This window comes from Clupea harengus, chromosome 20 (assembly GCF_900700415.2).
Source record: "Clupea harengus chromosome 20, Ch_v2.0.2, whole genome shotgun sequence".
Classification (NCBI taxonomy): domain Eukaryota; kingdom Metazoa; phylum Chordata; class Actinopteri; order Clupeiformes; family Clupeidae; genus Clupea; species Clupea harengus.
The window spans coordinates 15,970,881-15,990,785 of NC_045171.1; the positions used below are offsets into that span (position 1 = coordinate 15,970,881).

The 19,905-nt window shown below is 43.6% G+C and overlaps 1 protein-coding gene across 2 annotated transcripts in view; it reads right to left on the minus strand.

Moving 5' to 3' along the window:
• Window positions 1–371: 371 nt before the first annotated feature.
• Window positions 372–19,905, minus strand: part of igdcc4 (immunoglobulin superfamily, DCC subclass, member 4) — a 73,634-nt gene continuing 54,100 nt past the window's right edge. The window contains exons 10-20 of one of the 2 annotated variants that reach the window (XM_031586929.2): window positions 19,830–19,905; window positions 19,384–19,599; window positions 18,817–18,918; window positions 18,468–18,654; window positions 17,773–17,900; window positions 16,410–16,580; window positions 15,765–15,899; window positions 14,283–14,385; window positions 4,830–5,058; window positions 4,506–4,628; window positions 372–1,827 (exon numbers count right to left, since the gene is read on the minus strand). The exon at window positions 19,830–19,905 is cut by the window's right edge and continues 98 nt beyond it. In XM_031586929.2, the coding sequence (XP_031442789.1) occupies window positions 1,294–1,827; window positions 4,506–4,628; window positions 4,830–5,058; window positions 14,283–14,385; window positions 15,765–15,899; window positions 16,410–16,580; window positions 17,773–17,900; window positions 18,468–18,654; window positions 18,817–18,918; window positions 19,384–19,599; window positions 19,830–19,905 (2,004 nt within the window). In that variant the 3' untranslated portion in view covers window positions 372–1,293. Of the gene's footprint in view, window positions 1,828–4,505; window positions 4,629–4,829; window positions 5,059–11,372; window positions 12,349–14,282; window positions 14,386–15,764; window positions 15,900–16,409; window positions 16,581–17,772; window positions 17,901–18,467; window positions 18,655–18,816; window positions 18,919–19,383; window positions 19,600–19,829 lie in introns of those variants that run through there. The other variant, XM_031586930.2, reaches the window with a different exon arrangement.

Here is a 19,905-nt window from a genome sequence, read left to right on the forward strand (position 1 = left end):
AAAAAAGTCCATGAGAAAGTCCACGGGTGTCCTTCATAGTTCCCATTGAGTTGGGTTTTGAGGTTTGTCAGTCCTTGACACGACTTTTGTTATGACAGATGAATTGACTGTAGACGTCTATCTTCTAGACTGGATTCAAATGGGCCTAGAAGATTAGGCATCTAAGGGCCTTTTTCTCCAAAAGTTTCATCCTGGGAGTGTGTGTGTGTGTGTGTGTCTGTGTGTGTGTGATTCAGCTGAGTATGTAACTGTATACATATATACATTTGTGTAATTAATCTGAAACTGATTTTGTGTAAGCACATTCCAAGCATATTCCTGCTTTCATGTGTGTGCATGAGTGGGGGTGTACACGTGTGTGAGTGTGTGTGTGTGTGTGTGTGTGTGTGTGTGTGTGTTGGGAGGCCCTGAGATGGCAGTAGGGTATGGCAGGCAGTCGTTTCTCAGGTAGTGTGTATCAGTGTGTGTGTGTCATTTCCTGTCCCACAGGTAGCATCTATTAAGTGAAAATGTCAGTCCTCCTAAATGGAGGGTAGCTGGATGAGAGACAGAGATGGAGAACAGGTGTGTGAGAGGGAGGGGAAGGGGAGGGGGTGAGAGTAGGGGAGGGGAGCAACCTGGCAGGATTCCATTCTGTTCTTCACCCGCTACCCCGATCCACAAGTGTGTGTTGATCTGCTTGACCTCCGACCTTTGTAAACAGGGGTTCACGCGAGGAGGGTCTCAATCCAGTCATGCAACATTCAGGTCTGTTTGAAATAGTCTTCTGTGTTTGTGTGTGTGTGTCTCAGAGTGTTCTGCATTATATGAACTCACACACACACTGAAAAACCTCACTTTCACACACACTCAGATCACACAAATATGTGTCAAAAACACACCTCCCAGGTACTAGCAATGAAAAGAAAAACTTTCTCTGTACGTGCACACACACACACGCACACATGCGCACACACACACACACACACACACACACACACACACACACACACACACACAGAAAAAACATGTAAAAGGTCCACTGAGACATGACTTCTTCAGAGGACCGTGTAGTAGTGTTCTTTTCATCCTGGATGAATACAAAATTAAAACAAGAAAGAAAATAAAAGTTGTAGAGGGGAGGGAGGACAAAGGTGCCCCCCTCACCCCCACCCCCATCCCCAGGTGTCTCTTTCCAATCTGTCTCTCTTCCTTCTGTCTCTCCAACTCCCCCCGTCCCAATCCCACAGAATTGTGGGTGGATGGGGGGAGGGGGGTGATACTTTTCGGGGTGCCCCACGAGGGTGCCCTGTTTTAGGGGCACAGGAAGGAGTGATCCCCTGAGGTAGTGTGCACCAGGCCAGAGCTGGCAAAACTGGAGGGGGTCAGGGAGGGGGGGTCCAGGCCCCCCCCGTGGCTCTTCCCCGAGGTTGGGGCGCAGAGTCTAGAGTCGCTCCCCGAGTCCAGGGGATCGGCGGCGGCGGACACCCGGGGGGGTTTGGGCGAGTGAAAGCCGTTGGTGAGCGGGACCGATACCCCCGCGGGCGAAGACAGTTGGACAAGTCCGTCCTCCATTGCTGCCGGCGATGCTGATGTCACCGGCCCGTTGTGATTGGACAACAGGGGTGGGCCGTGGGCGGGGTGTAGTGAGCGTGTGACCGGGTGAGAAGGGTTGAGAGGGGATGGTAGAGGTGCCTGTGATGTGGGGGGGCTTTGGGACCCTGCAGAGGCCGGCGAGGAGCCTCCGCCCTCACTGCTGGGGGGATCGGACAACTCAGAGTGGACGATGACCTCGGCCTCCACCTGGTTACTGGAGACGGGAGAGTACAGCTGGGCATCGCACTCCACCTGTGGAGACAAACACACACACACACACACACACACACACACACACACACACACACACAAACACACACACACAAAGACACACACAGTTAGGGTAGGGGGAAACGCACACACCATTCTGACGCATACACTCATATGCATACAAACACATTTATGCTTAGACTTACCAACACACACACAAACTTCAACCCGCATGCACATATGGTTAGATGGTAGAGGAAGAAGCACATACCATTCTAACACACACACACACACACACACACACACACACACACACACACACACACACACACACACACACACACACACACACACACACACACACACACACACACACACACACACACACACACTTACTCCCATCCAAACATAGATACACATATAAACACGCTTAGGCTTAGAAACAAACACACACCACAGACAGACACACCTGAATGTTCTTCTGCAGAAACACAGCAAGATTGCCCCAGCCTTTCTACTGACAGACAACAAAGCCAGACCTCTTGTAAGGCTGCCAGCAAAACATACTGTAGCTTGGGTTAGCAGTCTGGATCTGGAGGACGGGGACCATCACTGGTCGAACACACACAGTAGCTAGGTTTTCAAACTACAGTAAGAGTAAAGACTGTGCCTGGCTATACGATGCTATGTGTGTCTGATCATGTAGTCTATATGCGAGTTAACTGACTGTGCCTGGCTATGATGTGCTGTCTGTGTTTGGGCGTACAGAGGACACCCTGGGTGTGCGGACTATGAGTGTGTGATTTAACAGACGGCTCCTGTGTTGTGTGAAGGCTGGGACGTGCGGGGTGGCCTGGGAAGCAGCCAGAGTCCCACTGGCAGTGCATGCAAATGGGGTTAGAACAGTGGAGAAGGCAGGGGCTCTTTTCAGCACGGACTACTGGATACTCATTGGCATGCTGTCTGCAGCCAGCAGCGACTCTCCTGTGACTGGTTCTCTCTCACACACACACACACACACACACACACACACACACACACACACACACACACACACACACACACACACACACACACACACACACACACACACACACACACACACAGAAAAGCACACAAAAGGGAAGCCCTTAAGCACACACAATACTAATGAACAGGCAGGGCAGTCAACTGAGACATACTGACGCAGGCAAACACACACACACACACACACACACACACACACACACACACACACACACACACACACACACACACACACACACAGGCAGCTGAAACTCTCTGAACTCTTTGAACTGTGAGCTCCAACAGACCACTGGGATGCGATCTCTCTGATTCGTTACATTGCATGATGGAGTTTTTGATCTACGCCTTCGAAATGCAGATGTTATTAAACACAAGCTATGTGTATGTTCCTTCCCAACATGTTAATTAGTCCTGCAGGTAACACTTTATTTTGATTTGACAAAGCAGAACATGATGGTCAAGAGATAATCAGTAGATATTTACAGTTATTCAGCCCACCTCTAGCACAATGGTCAGCTATATCTGACCTCTCAAGAAACACAATGTAACAATTTCTCACTTTTGGGGGGATGTTTTTATGAGCAACTACTTTTGGTATCTTCAAATTGATGCCATACGGTCATGACAGATAAACACATGAGCAACTACTTTTGGTATCTTCAAATTGATGCCATACGGTCATGACAGATAAACACACCTGTCACTTCCACTAGCCGTCCAGGCTATGCACTATGTAGTTCTTACACAGCACGACATCACCAACAATATTGGCAAAAGATGTCAGTAAGCATGTCAGCAAGCAATTATCAGTTCCAAATGGGCTGTTGGTGGTGTTTTTGGTTTTTGCATGCTTTTTAAACCAAAGCTTCATAATACTGCTTATAAAAACTAACCTGACCATAACCTGACTATTTGTATTCATGTTTGACCAAAAAATATGTAGGTGTAAACAAATGATTGTTCACGACAGCTTGTCAGCTTAGAGAGGAAAAGTTTTGTTAGGTAGTACTATTGTGTGTGTCCTGATAGGAGGCTTGTGGTACAGGCTGTGTCTTCTATGTCCTTTTGTGCAGGGATGAATGTCTACATACAGGTCAATCTCAATCCACGTGTGGTAATGTGTATGAAAGAACCTGCCAAGAAGTCAGTTACTATCTGATCTAAAGACAAACACACATACGCACCACACACACACACACACATAACAAATACAAAAAAGATCTGCCATCACAATGTGTGAGATGGAACAGAATTGAAAGGGATTAACTTCTAGTCTCTCTGAGTTGTGTGTGCGTGTGTGTTCTGAGTGCAGTAATCAGTGTGTGCGCAGTTGGAGAAACTGTCTCCTTACCTCTTAAGTTTCATTTTAATGATTTAATTAAATATACACACACACTCACACATGCAAGCACACACACACATGCATGCATATACACACACAGAGACACACACACCCTCACTTTGACCATGTTGTCCAGAGATCACACACACACGTACAAGAACTCTCCGCACAAACACACACAGAAACACACACACACCTTCTTTGTGAGCATGTTGTCCAGGCTCACACACACACACACACACACACACACACACACACACACACACACACACACACACACACACACACACACACACACACACACACACACACGCACACACAGAGAGAGACACAAACACAGAAACACACACACCTTCTCTTTGACTGCGTTGTCCACAGCTCCGTTCCGTAGTGTTGGGGAGTCCTCTGTGATGGTGTCCCGGTACCTGGAGATCCGGTTGGCCCAGTTACAGCTTACCGAGCCATTCCACGTCAACTAAACAAACCAAACCACCAGAACAGACTGCATCACATCAAGACTTCCCATCCAGAACAGTTCAATGCACCGCAGAACAACACTGTTTTCCAATTTAATAACACACCAACACACTCATTAAAGAAATAATACATTATATTTTGAATTATTATGTGTGTGTGTGTGTGTGTGTGTGTCTGTGTATGTATATCTGTCCCTCACCTTTAACTCTGCCGTTGACGGGTCTTCAGCTACAGTGGCGTTACCCATGAGGCTCTGCTCCTCTGAGGGCTTGGTCACGGGCTGGGGGGGGTGGAGGGTCCGGGGGGGCATGAGGGTCTCCAGCTCATGGCAGTCGCTGCAGTCAGGCAGGGAGGGGGGTGTGGGCCGCGTCGCCCCGCGTCGAAAGTGAGGTGAGAGAGAACCGCTGTCTACGCCCCCCACCATGTCCCTGGGGAGGGAGAGAGAGGGGGACCAGAGAGGAAGGAGAGGGAGGGGGATGAGGACGACAGAGAGACAGAGACATTGAGTTTGTTTTTCCTCTTCTTTCTCCATGGTTGTCATCAGCATGATTACCACATGATATAGTCGTTTCTTGTCAGTGAGTGTGTGTGATTCTTTTTTGTCAGTGTGTGTGTGCTTGTGCGTGAGTGTGTGTCAGTCATTATGTGATTGGGCAATCACATTCACATATTGCTCTTCTTAAGTTGAATCTATTCTTATTATGCAGTCGGTTTTTGCTCCCCTATCTCCACCCGGAGGCTTCACAATATCGACACCATTCTAGATCCGCATGTCCGTCCTAATGCTTCGTACTTGGCTTACATCCCCATTTGTCTTGCTGCCGTTGTTTTAATAGCTGTTTCCCATTGAAAATAAATGGGTGTCTGAAATATACATGTTCAGGAAATGCATTTGTTCAATTCAATAGTTGGTGCCCACGTTAACAGGTTAGAGCACACACACTGCCTGTGTGAGATGTGTGTCTCAGGCAGCCACCAGTCATCGAGTTTAGGGGCGGATCCTATTTTTCGTGCATGAGGTAAGCGTGAGGTAAGTGGTTGTCAGCAAAAATAGACAGTAAAAAGATCTGTTGATAGTAATATTGCCATCATACCAGCAACATTACATAACTGACACTTTTCACTGTAGTTTTAATGTCTAGGCTATACATCACAACATTTTTAACCATATAACCCAGCAATAGCATGTTATAAAAAGGGAAAGTGGAGGTAGACGTATCAGCGGTGTGAATAAACACGCAACCAAGCCGCAGCAGTTCCACAGCACAGCCGTAATTGTGTTGGATAACTACGCAGTTCAAACGAGTGAAATACTGCAAAACTGTAATAGACAGCAAACAGACTAAATCGTCAGCCTGCAGTCTACACAGCTGGACTACTTTGCTAAATTAGCTCTAAAGCACACTTATGGCAGCGTACACAAATGGGTAATGTTAATTCTGCCCATATTGCATGCTACCAAGCCTTTTAGCTTTTGCTATAGAAATGTACCTTCATTATCCACACCGTGGATCAATCCACTAAAGAACATTGGTGTTTTTCATATACTTGTAAATCCTTCCCTCTCAAGAATGTATAATAATTACATTAAGTTAATTGGCACCAACACCTTCAGACATTGAGACGCCACGTTCATTAACATTCAAATGTTCAGCCAGACCTTCCTGTCTGCAGACCTTCACACCTTTCATACCTAGGTAGACCCCATACTGTTCCCCTTCCTAATTTGCCGCACCTTACACCTTGAACCAGACCTCCAGACACACTCATTACGCTGTATTCTACCTCCCTATAACTTAGTATGACTTGTATGCTATTGAGAAGATTTAGAATTCTCTGTGAGAGGATTTTGGTGTTAGATTACCAACCGCTACATATGGTGGCGAGAGAATGGAGCTGGGAGTGATGCTGTGAGATTGAGGAAACATTTTGGAAGACACAGGGATACAAGGCCAACACGGAAGAGACCTATACTACACTATGGACGATAGGGGTGTTAAAAATAACCGATACGTATCGATATCCGTTTTTAGCGTGTAAGATACGACTACATCGATGTGTGAAGTCCCTGAACCGGTCTTTGCCCGATTTAAAAGTTATGAACCGGTTCACAAGCGTTTGTCTCTCCGTTAAGTTGCTACGCAAAACACTCACTCGCTGACCTGTTTGCATTTTGGCCATTGGCCAAAGCCCACATAGCATAAGCCAATCAGGCTGTATTCTCACAAATAACGCCCCGAGGTACATATATAGAGGTATTATATAGACCTTGGGAGAATGACAGATTACAACTCCCATTCATTTCAATGGCCAATACTATGCTAGCTACGCTATTCATTTCAATGGCCAATGCTATGCTAGCTACTTCAGCCAAGGAAGATAAATCGTTGTTGATTGCGTGATTCTACAGACATCCTTGGATTTAAATAATTATAATAATAATAAATAGGAGAATATTTGTAGCATTACAATTATGTTTAACATTTATAGTCATGATTCCAGTGACCAAGCCATCAAGATGTCCTAACATAAATAAAAGCACTATACGAACACTGCAAATGGCAGTGAATAAATAAATAAGCACTAAACTCAATCGCGTGGATATAGCCATAGTGGAATAGAATGGACACATCTACATTCTGCAACAGGACCTCCACCTCTGCACCGGTGAAATTAGGTCTGGGTTTACCAGTGCTCGCTTTGACTTTGATGATTTTGATCAGTCTGAAGTTGCTTTTGCGTTGCCTGTGGAGTGTGCACACATTGCAGCTAAGAAAACTTTGGCGGTTTAAGAACACATTTCCAGGCGTTCATGAATCCGGCGGAGATCTTTTCTTGATCTTTCGAAATTGGTAAGAAGATATTTAAGAAGACACTTAAGAAAGTGTTCGAGAATGAGGTCCACTGTTTCCTCAAAATGCAGTGTTTTCAATTATTGAACTGCATCGAATCGCACTGAATCGTACTGAATCGTTTTTGATCAACATGCATCTTTTCTTGTATCTTATCGTGCCCATGTATCGAGATACGAATCGGATCGTCTTTTTCATGAGAGATTCACACGACATTTCCTTCTCTCTGTCCATCGTAGCGTGTGTAGTGCACTTGAGATTTGTTGCATGGAATACGCAGAATAAACCGACACCCTTCCCATCTCATTGAGTCCGTTGCTAAATCTTGCAAACGCAACTAACCTCACACGAAATCCGTCATAAAACAGGACAATCTTTCACCACCCAGCAAAAAGTCGTTGGAAAGACGACTTTGCCAGATGTCTCCACAACGTTGAGATTTGGTTGAAGAGTGAGGTCAGGTCACTGAAAAAACTGCTATTACAAGACATCCATCTACCACAAAATTTGGTTGTCTTTTTCCAGGCTGTTTTAACTACTTGAATTCAACCAGGAATTCATGATTATAGATTACATTCATTATATTGTTATATTATCATATTATAGTCTTTACTATTGTACAAATTAGACAATTGACAAAAAAGTACCAGTAAAACATTTATTGACACGTCAGATTCATCCTGTCAGGCTGTCCATGGTCATTTTATAGTAAGTAGAATAAAAAAAAAGAACTCAAAACTTTCTCTGCGCACATTTACTAGATATCATTGAGGGACTTAAGGTGCGTTATGCTTCTACGACTGCGTTACTGCGTGGTCACGCCGTTGCTTCGACGGACTCCGTCGGTTGGTGCGTGTCCCAAAGCAATAAAAAAACCCCCATAAAAGTTGTTTTTTGCTTCGATGTTTAAAACGTTATCTAGAAATAGACACTGTGCAATTATCGTAACTGAAAAATACGTCTGAGGGAATTTGCGAGATGTCTGAGCCAGCTATCTAATGTTAGCATGCTACTACCCACAAGGTAAACAGCATGGGTTGGACCAATCACAGCCCTGGGGTCTCCATGGGCTCTCCGTCATTTCGACAGATAGTCAAAAGTTAAAAAATTTGTAAGGTGCACGTCAGGCCACGGAGAGGTGCTCGGAGAGGGTTTGCAATGACGGAGAGGGCTCTAAGTGTCTGCGTAAACGGACGACCATGAATTGGGCTTTACACGCCACTACCAGAATTTATCCCTCTGCCACATATCCACAAGGAAGTGAGACTGCTGAAGCATCAGATTCCCATCAGCTACAATTTGGAAGGCATTTTACACAGGACTTGGAACTGATTTTGGATCCCATTTATGGTACAATATAAAGCTTTTTTATAACGACTTTAAAGATTGGAGAAACTGCTTTCAGTAAGATGGCGTAGACAACATAATATATCTCAAATAGACAAAAAAATAGTTAAATTGTGTAAATACTATGTGGCGTTCCTTTTGCCAAATCATTTTGGGTTGCAGCTATAACTTTCACCGACAGACCGTCCAGGGGCATGTTTAAGGGAGTCTGCCACGGCGTAGGAAACTGTTCTGTTCTGTGGCCTTGCTTTCCCACTTTCTGACAGCAGCTGCAATGACAAAGAAAAACATTTTCAACCAACCTTTGTTTAATCCTGATTATTATAGAATACAATACAAAAATCCAGGAATGGAATAGTGCCCATACATCAGGGATGCAAAACTCTAATCTGCTCAGTTTTCCAATAAAAGTAAGTATTAAGGTCTGACTGCGATAATCACATTCTGAATGATTCATTAGTATCCCTTTTGACATCCATAAAAACACACAATAAGTTATATCTGTACATACCAATTAAAATCACATCAAACACCATTGGCTGAAACTGCCTTTTTCGAGCATTGGCCCTTCATGTTGAACTGAGACATCAGGCTGTTGGTCATCAGCCTGAAAGATGAGCACTTGAGGTTATCTTATCTAATCAGAATTGACTTCTTATGTCTTTAAAGAGATGAGGAGGGAGAAGAAGTGAGATTTCTGGGGGTGGGGTGGGGTGGGGTGTGTGGTTGAGTCAGTGTGGGAAGAAGATAGGGAGGTAGATAGAGGGAGGGAAGAAGGGAGGGAGATAGAGAAAAGGATATCTTTCACCAAGCCCACTCTGACTTTTGTCATTCTGCTTACTCAATTCTTCGACAGTTATTTACATTCATTTTTATAGTGCAGCAAGGCATTCCACCACGGGGTTGTCTTCATTAATGTTTGCACAGCAGGCTCAGCAGATCCAGTTATGATTGTGCTTTAAGCCTTTTTATACTGTTGTTAAGTGGCATCTTCGTTTTTTCTCTCTAAATTTTACCCCAGTTCCAACACCAATATTATGTGTGCTGCTTCACTACACTAGAATTGTAGAAAATGTATTACTCTTTGTTGGATTGAGCTCTCTTCCGAGGAAGGCATTAGACCTCTTCCCGGCATCTCCCAAAGACTGCCAGTATCAAGTCCTTCATTGTATCACCCCACTTAATGCTAGCTGGATACTGGGCTAACTATATTGTTGTGTTCAGTCCCACTTGAACCTAGAAATGACCAAAATGCACACCAACCATAATTTTGATAAACACCTCAGCCAAACGGTGCAAGGATGTTGAATTCATTTAAAATGAATTTGAAGCAGAGAATACAAGTGATGTTTACCAGAGATGTAGCCTAATTATTTAGCTTGGTACTCATGGTGGGGGTGATGGTGATAATGATTGTGGTGGTGCTGCTGTTGCTAGCAGTGGTATTATTTGACCTGTGGAAAATGAAAAGTTAAACTTTTTCGTAGACAGAGTAAAGTTTGTGGTTTCTCCAAACAAGGAGAGGCGATATTAGCTTCTTTAAGCTAGTCTGTCGTGCTGACTGTATGATATGTGATATGCAAACATGGAACAAAACAGTTGGTGTGTTAGACTTAAAAATGAAGACTTCCATCAAAAACAATGGAGAAGGGAATCTAAGTTAAAGGTAGAGAGTTAGCTTACCCCATCTCCAAGAGATGCTGCCAAACCAGGGGTATTCTAGAGAGAGAGCGAGAGACACAGACAGAAACACAGAGAGACAGACAGAGTGATTCTCTGCAAACAAGATGAGGATAATGTTTACTAACTTATAATCGTAACATAAGCTGGATATTGTAGATGTTAACATTAGCAATAGATAGCTGCCAATAACTAGCTTACCAAAAAGTGTAACATACGGACTATACTGACTATAAATATAATAATAATGATAAATAATTAACTGGTTAGTGTAAATGATTACATGTTTCTGACTAGATAATGTACTTTAAATCAACAATGTTTGTGTATTAGCATACTTACTGTCAGCTGTAGCTGTAGTCTTCCAGATGCCACCTTTGGAATTGTAGTCAAACTCCTCAGTCATGTGCACTTAGGTAAGTGCTAGACATTCGCTTGGTGGTTTGTTACCTTTTCCCGACTTCTTCTTACCAAAATCCTCTAATTCGTACTTCTACTTCACTCATTTGTTTGTTTTCTATCATAAAATAGTTTGTAAATAGCCTAGTGTGTTAGAAAAAAACATGTTAGACCACTGCTTTTTTGTATTCTTGTGGTCGAAGGCAAGATACAGAACAGCCAGAGCAATTAGCATGATCCTATTGAATTAACTAAAGGATTTTTTTATTAGGGAACCCATTTCAACCTATAATTGAGCTGGGTTTTTCGATTAAATCAAGGCCATGAGCAGCGATACAACTGGGTTAAAAAAACATCGTCCATGGACGTCTTGGGTAGGTGGGTAATCTCAGCAGATTTTCAATGCAAAGCACCGTTGGAATAAACACAATATGTATGGATGTGTAATTACCATCACATTCAGATTGGATGATAATTAAAGGTGATTTATTGCAAGGAATGATTAGCCAGCTGCTCCTGCGCAATCTGCTTTTTAACAGGCAAATACTTATTTAAACATCTGAAACATTAGCTTGATATCTAACAGCAAACTATGCTGTTAGCTGGCTCTTGTTACAGCCATGTCTTCAGGCTATTGTGACAAAATGTACTTCTATTCCAGTACATAGAAGTATGACCAGTCTCTTGATGTTATGGACATCCTGTCCAAATGTCCTGTCCAAGTCCAAGACATCCAGTCTGTTGATGGACATCCTGTCCAAATGTCCCCTTAACTAACCAATCTTAAACGTTGCAGCATTAGGCTATGACTTAATTGCACACCAAAGCTGAGGTAAAATTATGAACTTCAAGAAAACAGGAGCAAGAGAGGTTTTACGCCTAAATCAGTTTTGATTTTGCTATGCCGTAAGTCATTTCAGTAAGTCAGCTCAATACAGTCACATCACATGTCAACTCTATTCAACTGTAATAATATTGCTGTCATTTTCATCTTTCTACAAAATACATACATGTGCATTCGTAGGTTGTGTTACACAAAACCTACAAGAATACACCAACAGATAACCTTCATAAAATGTATTATTTAACAAATATCAGCTGTACTGTTGAGACACAAACGATGAAGATGGTTATGGTATTTAGAGGACGCTCTCAAAGTGACCTACATGACAAATTTGAAAAAAAAAAATCTATACAATATGAACAAAAACCAAAGCATTATAACAAAATGCATATAACAGTATTGTATATCAGATCATAGTCAAATTAACAATAATAATAACTATAATAATATAAAAATGGTCTGGCTTGTAATACATTAGAATGACAGATGAGTTCTAAAGAGGTGAGTCATGGCTGTCAGATGATTGAATAGCACTAGGTAGGTCATTCCACCACCGAGGTACCACTAATGAAAAGAGTCTGGATTGCCATCTCCTGCTGTGGAGAGAAGGCAAAGACAACAGGCACTCTTCAGAGGAACAAAAAGCTCAAGTTCTTCCTAGGTCTCTATAAGGTGCAGTGCACACAATTAAGGGAGACCATCAATTCATTTTGAACATTGATTGATTCATATTTTAATTCATTTTAAATAATGATTTAATTTTTAAAAATAATTGATTGATTCATATTTTAACAGTCACTGTGGGTCAGTGGGTCATTGGTATTAGAGATGCGCTGCCCTGTGATTGTTAGATTATATTTATTGATCGCAGGAGAATCAAACCTTTCATATGTTTCTGAATATGTTGCAGTGTGCACCATCCATTCGCATTTTCTCGCAGAAGTGCATATAGTTTCTCTTGTAATTTCTCTTGTATTAACAACCAAAGTAACTATGTTCAAACTTCAAGATGGTGCTCTCAAATATGACAGACCGGTTGGGCTGTCATAATGATGATGATAATGATGATGATGATGATGTGAGATACTAATGGTTGTGTGATGTGCACATTAGAGACTGAAACACAAAGCTGATTACCTGATTGGCTTGGGTAAAACACATGATCAGAGACAACCAATCACCTCCTCAGAGGAATGTAACAATCTTTTCCCATTGGTGGTTCTAATTTGGATGACTGCTCTCTCAGATTCGTACAAGAATAAGACAGAGACACACACACACACACACACACACACACACAAACACACACACACACACACTAAAGGAGAGTGTAGGAGTGGGACTTCCAAACCCAGTCTGAACAGGTGTGTTCTGACAGGTGTCTAATGGGCCCCCCCCCCTCTGACCCCCGCCACACACCCCCCTCTCTGATGCATGACCTCATTAAAGTACCAGCAAGGAACAATATCCTTAATCAGCCCGTTCTTCATTCAGAGTCTTCGCTCTTGCGTGTGCATGCACGTACAATTACACCTACACACACGACTCACTTGTGCACACAAACATACACATACACACACACACACACACACATTCAAACACCTGTTACATGTTGATTTATTTAGGACTGCTCCCCCTTGGTTTAATCCTCACAGACACACACACACACACTCACTCACACACACACACACACACACACACAGACACACAGAGACACACAGACACACACACACACACACGCATACACACACAGCCACTTATGAATGCTGTTATTATGCTGGCTTCATTGGACTGTATTAACGTATATTCATACTCTGGAGCACTCAGGCTCTGCATCTATATTCATTTATTCTAAATTACTCCTATGTAGAGGTCAATTGGCATAGTAGGACTGACAGGCTCACACATATGAGCAATCCTACAGAAATACACCCCTCTATTTGCAGACACACACACACACACACACACACACACACACGTGAGAGAGAAACAATGTGTGTGTAACAAAGTCTGGTATTCTTTCCTACTGTTTATTTAAAAAAAGAGCATGTCATTCTAGCTGTGTCTCAATGACACAAGGAGGAATACACAGAACCTCTCTCTCCCTGTTTCTACCACCCACACACACACACACACACACACACACACACACACACACACACACACACACACACACACACACACACACACACACACACACAAACACACGTATGCCAAATGACAGACTACTGTGTTGTTTGGAAACCCAGTTCACCAAAATGGACATGCTCCCGACACAAAATTCCAGCAGTTATTGCCATCTGAATGATTTGCATAATTTCAGTAATTAATTCAGTCTGTTGCCGTGCTGTACCTGAGGTTAAGGCCCATCCATCTACTACACTAATTAGTAATGGCTAATGATAATTGCAGTTTGTGTGTGTGTGTGGATGTGTTTGTTTGCTGTGTGTGTGTGTGTGTGTGTGTGTGTGTGTGTGTGTGTGTGTGTGTGTGTGTGTGTGTGTGTGTGCGCGCGCCTGTTATCCCTTACCTTGTCTTGCCGTTACGGAAGCTCACACACATACATAGAAGGATGCAGAGCAGACCCAGACACACACCCACGATAATACCCGTTACGGCATGGATGTCCAACTCTATCAGAGCGAAGGGAAATGGAAGAAGACAGACCGAGAGGGAGGGAGAGAGAGGGATAGAGAGAGAGAGAGAGAGAGAGAGAGAGAGAGAGAGAGAGAGGGGAAGAGAGAGAGAGAGAGAGAGACATAAAAAGTGTCAGTGTTCTATGAGAGATAAGAACAGACAGAAGCTGTGTAGGACTGAGTAGAAAGCTGGACTGAATCCAAGTATCCTCCAGGGAAACGGCAGAATGCCAAAGAATGCCAGAATAATGCACTCTGATACTCAACATCTGCAGACATGTATATCACTCAATAGGGAGATAATACTGGAGGGTGAATGCAATACAGACACACACTCGTGCACACACACACACACACACACACACACACACACACACACACACACACATGCACTAAACGTAGAATTTCATTGTGCACTCTTAACATATTTTCTTTTAGCTATTTGTACAATTTTTGGCTAGTTGTACTATATGCTGTTGTTGTTGTGTTATGTTGTCCCTTGTCGCATAAGTTTACACTTTCGCATAAGTGTACACAGTGCATAAGCCACATAAAGTAATGAACAGTAGAAAAATAAAGTAATAAAGTAAGTAATTCTAAAGTAAGTAAATCCTAAAACTGAAAATTGCACCCCTGTGCACACATCCCTCTCTTGTCCCCTGGCTTGGTTGTATAATGTGATTTGATTTGTTCTGATTACATGTAGACTAGGAGCTCTTGCCCAAGACTTGATGGTTTTAGAGTGTGTGTGTGTTTAATTGAGAAACAATTGATTTTTCAAGGTTATTCCACATGGGTTAGCCGGAAACTTCAATGTGGTTTCAGATCAGGAAGATCAATGGCTGTGGGAATGTCTGATTCTGTTACACCATGTTGTTTCCTTGGGTATTTGCTTTTGACCATAAAGAGTACGTGAAACGAATTTGGGCCGACATTGTATGGGATGCTACACTTAACTGGTACATTGCTTACGAAAAGAAACTCCACATGACTGATAAAGCAAAGGATGACATTTTCATGATTTATTGTTAGCATATTTGTATTACTTTTTTCATGTCTAATATATCTATGTCTATGGTGATGTGGTTTTTTATGTTTGGGCACAATCTGATAGCACCGGCAAAAAGTACTTTTAAAAAGTGTAATTGACAAGAAAGTTAATTTCTGTTAAAACACATTCATACTCACAGCAAGTGTGTATGTGTGTGTGTCTTTTTGTGTGTGTGTGTGTCATAACAGTGTTACTAGCACGAGGGGAACAGATTTTCATAGGATGTGTTCAAGGGTGTGTAAGAGTGTGGATGTGTGTGTGTTCATACTCACTGGATGTGTCCGAGGGTGTGTAAGAGTGTGGATGTGTGTGTGTTAATACTCACCATATCCGTTCGAGGGTGTGTGCACGTCCTTCACATTCGAGAAAGGCCCCACCCCCATCTCTGTGCACGCCCCCATTTTAAAGAAGTAACGAGTCCCACTCTGTAAACCCTGCAGCTCCGCACTGGATATACTCCCTAAGAGAGGGAGAGGGAGAGGGAGAGAGGGAGAGGGAGTGAGAGAGAGAGGGAGAGGGAGAGAGAAAATTAATGAAAATGAAGGAGAGAAAAGATCAATCAATAAATGGAAGAAAGATGACACACACACACACACACACACACACACACAAGCACATTAATTCAGAATCTGACAGCATTAATTAACAGGCAATTTTATTCATTACAGTGTTACTAATTGGCTAATCAACATATACAGTACTCTGTGTAATCACGTTACAATTTGTTGACTGGAGACTTCCACTTGCTCACAATCTGAAGGGTAATCTCAAATTTGGATTATGTTAAAAATAAACGTTCAGTTAAGGGTTCTGCTGTCTCTTGTTTGTTTTCTTTGAGAAAGTGTGTGTGTGTGTGTGTGTGTGAGTTGTGTGTGTATGTGTCAGACACAGTGGTTTGTGCTGGTTCAAAGTATGTGTGGTGCATGTGTGTGTGTGTGTGTATGTGTGTATGTGCGTGTGTTGGACGCACCGTTGTGTGTGCTGTTGGTCCACAGGTGTTCTGGCTGGCTGACGTTGCAGCTGAAAAGGATCCTGTAGCTGATGATAATCCCGTTAGGCTCCAGCGGGGGGCGCCAACTCACCAGCACTGAGGATGAGTCCAGAGCACTCAGCTGCAGGTCAGCTGGGGGAGTGGAGGGCCCTGAAAACACACACACACACATAAGCATACACACAAAGCAGTGTGCACAAAACACACACACATACAAACACAAATGTTTAAAAATAAACACAAACAAGCACGAATGAGCACACACACACACATAAATAGAAGCACGAATACACAAGTACAGGAGCACACAACACACACACACACACACACACACACACACAGACACACACACACACACGAATAAATAGAAGCATGCACACACAAGTACAGGAGCAGACAGGAATGTAAACATACACGAGCACGTAGACATCCAATCAAACATAATCACAAGAAGAACACACACACGAGAAAGGTTGCAATTTTAATCAGCAATCAATGCTCACAACATGGCCAATATAACAATGTAAATGTCCATGTCCATTAGTGTGTGTGTGTGTGTGTGTGTTAAAGAGATAGAGACACACACACACACACCTCAAGTGCAGAAGCAGAGCCTTTTCTTTGTTTTCTTGACAAAGCGAGCTGCCGTGACAACCTCCAGCCTACGTGTGATTGGCTGAAATGCCTGACGGGGGAGGGGGGTGTGGGCAGGGTGGCACCCATCCATCTGGGCTTTTAAGGAGGACCAATTATCACTCCATGCCCGCCCACATTAAACTCCTCTCTGAATGCCAGGCAGCTCACACACACACACACACACACACACACACACACACACACACACACACACACACACACACACACACACACACACACACACACACACACACACACATATACATAGCACCTACCTACACACTCAAACACACTCTTCCATATGAGATCCCATCAAGACTAACACACACACAAATAGTCAAACCCCTCTGAGGGTAACACAATTTATCTGGTTAAAGTGGTCAATTAAACTCGAATTAGACCCAGTGTGAATCAACCTCCTAAAGCCATTACATGTATTGTATATATGGTGCCTGAATTGGGTGCAGGATGTGGAGCATATGTGTTGGCATGAGGTCCTCCCTCGCAACTGCTAAGTGCCTACTTTGTGTGTGTGTGTGTGTGTGTGTGTGTGTGTGTGTGTGTGTGAGTGTGTGTGTGTGTGTGTGTGTGCGAAATTGTTTGTGGGTAGGTGTGTCAGTGCCTGTGCCCGTGCTAGTTTTTGTGTGTTTTGTACTGTATGTGTGTGTGTGTGTGTGTGTGTGTGTGTGTGTGTGTGTACACTCACGGTCGACCAGCGTTGACTCCTCCACCGTGGAACTGAACGGTCCAACCACGTTTACAGCGTTGGACTGAACAGCCATCTCATACCGAGTGAAGGGCTTGAGCGCCCCCAAGAGGATATCCTGGGTAGAGCTGCGCACAACAGACACAACTCACTCTGTTATTCATCGGGTGGACTTTACTTAATCATGTCATGTGAGATTATATGATAGCATTATAGCATAGCATAGCATAGCATGTCATAAAATCATATAAGATTCAACTTTGTCATTGGTCTTATATTTAAATTACATTAATTACATTTTGTTGTAAATTTAAATTGTACAGTTGTAAAAATATTACATTATTGTCTGTTATTATATTATCAGGAAATTACTACATGTAACAACCCTTAACCTTGCCAGTGCATGTTAGTGTCAAGCCAGTTGACCCAGTGCTGAAATGATCTCAGCTGAGTGACAGAACAGCAGATGAAGGGAGAGATTTTCTATATATTGAAGATACTAACACACACACACACACACACACACACGCACGCACGTACGCACGCACGCACACACGCACGCACGCACACACGCACGCACGCAGGCACACACAGACAGACAGACAGACAGACAGGTGATATCGTTGTGGTTACCTGGCATAGTAGGACACCAGTGAGATATTGTTTATTTGTTATGGTGATGTTGTCGTGGTTACCTGGTGTAGTAGGACACCAGTGAGGCGTTGCGTAGGCCTGCGGGGCTGCAGCGGACGGTGTAGTTGATGATGCGGACGCTGCTGAAACGCGGACGCTCCCAGCGCAGCCAGATGGAACGAGAGCTGTTCGCTGTCGCCCTAATACCACTAGGGGGCACTGGTGGGCTGGGGTCATCAGGCCCCTTAGCTGTCCACACACACACACACACTCAGGTTAAAATTCACTAGTTCTTTCTCACCATCTTCAGCACTCACCATTGCCCCCTGACCACACATACACAGGAGATCAAAAACCCTTCCCCAGACCTAGACACACACATACAGACACACAACATAAATAGGTGCTTACGTGGGCTTGGGGATTTCTCTGTGCGGCCCTTCCATACAGCCGGGTAGCCTTCAGTCTGTTTGTTATACGCCCACACCTTCACCTGATACACACGCCCAGGGACTAGGACACACACATGCATGTGTCCCAGTATTTAGTCAAACACACATATGACAAAGCAGAGGATAACCCCATCACATAATAAAGCATGGATGCAGTTTAATGACTGCACTGTTTATGCAAACCAATGACAGTAAAAATAATGTATAGTGTACACTTAGTCAAAAGTGAAGCAAAACTAAACTGAAGAAGAAGAAGAAAAAAAGGAACTAAAAATGGCCATATTTAACCAAATATGGTCAGTTCTGGGCGGACCTGGACGATTGTCTGTGTACTACACATGCTCTGGCTCCATAAAGCACTTACAGCTGCAGTTTTGCCAACATGGCCGACCAAGTTTGGCTTCATTTCTTCAGAACGTAATTGCTTAACGCCAAGCTGTTCATGTTTTTTACAGTCATTGATGCAAACGTCATAAACACACAACTAAAATGCCTCTCAAACATGTACACACTCTCTATGTCTCACCCAGGTCGGTGATGTCATGGTGTTTGACTCTTTTGCGCAGCTTGATTGGCTGCACCTCCGCCCTCTTCTTCTCAGACCCCTCCCCATCTTCAGAGTCCAGCATCTGATAGGCCAGTTTGTAGCCAGAGATCTGCGTGTGATTGGGCGGCGGTTGCCAGGAGACGTGGAGGGAGTGCATCTTGGCTCTGACTTTGAGCTCGGTGGGAGCAAAGAGCACTGCAGGCCACAATTAAGAGACTCAGTTGGGCAACTGTGTGTGTGCATATGAATGTGTCTGTGTGTGAATGTATGTATGTGTGTGTGTGTGTGTGTTACTTACTCTAGGACTAAGCAGGTTTGGGGAGAGTGTACGACTGTGTGTGTGTGTGTGTGTGTGTGTGTGTGTGTGAGTTTGTGTGTGTGTGTGTGTGTGTGTGTGTGGTGTGTGTGTGTATCTGTGCGTTTACCCATTGTGAGGTTGAGCAGGTCGGGTGTGTGATGCGTATGCCACTCTGACACCGGTCCGAACCCAGCGCGGGTCCC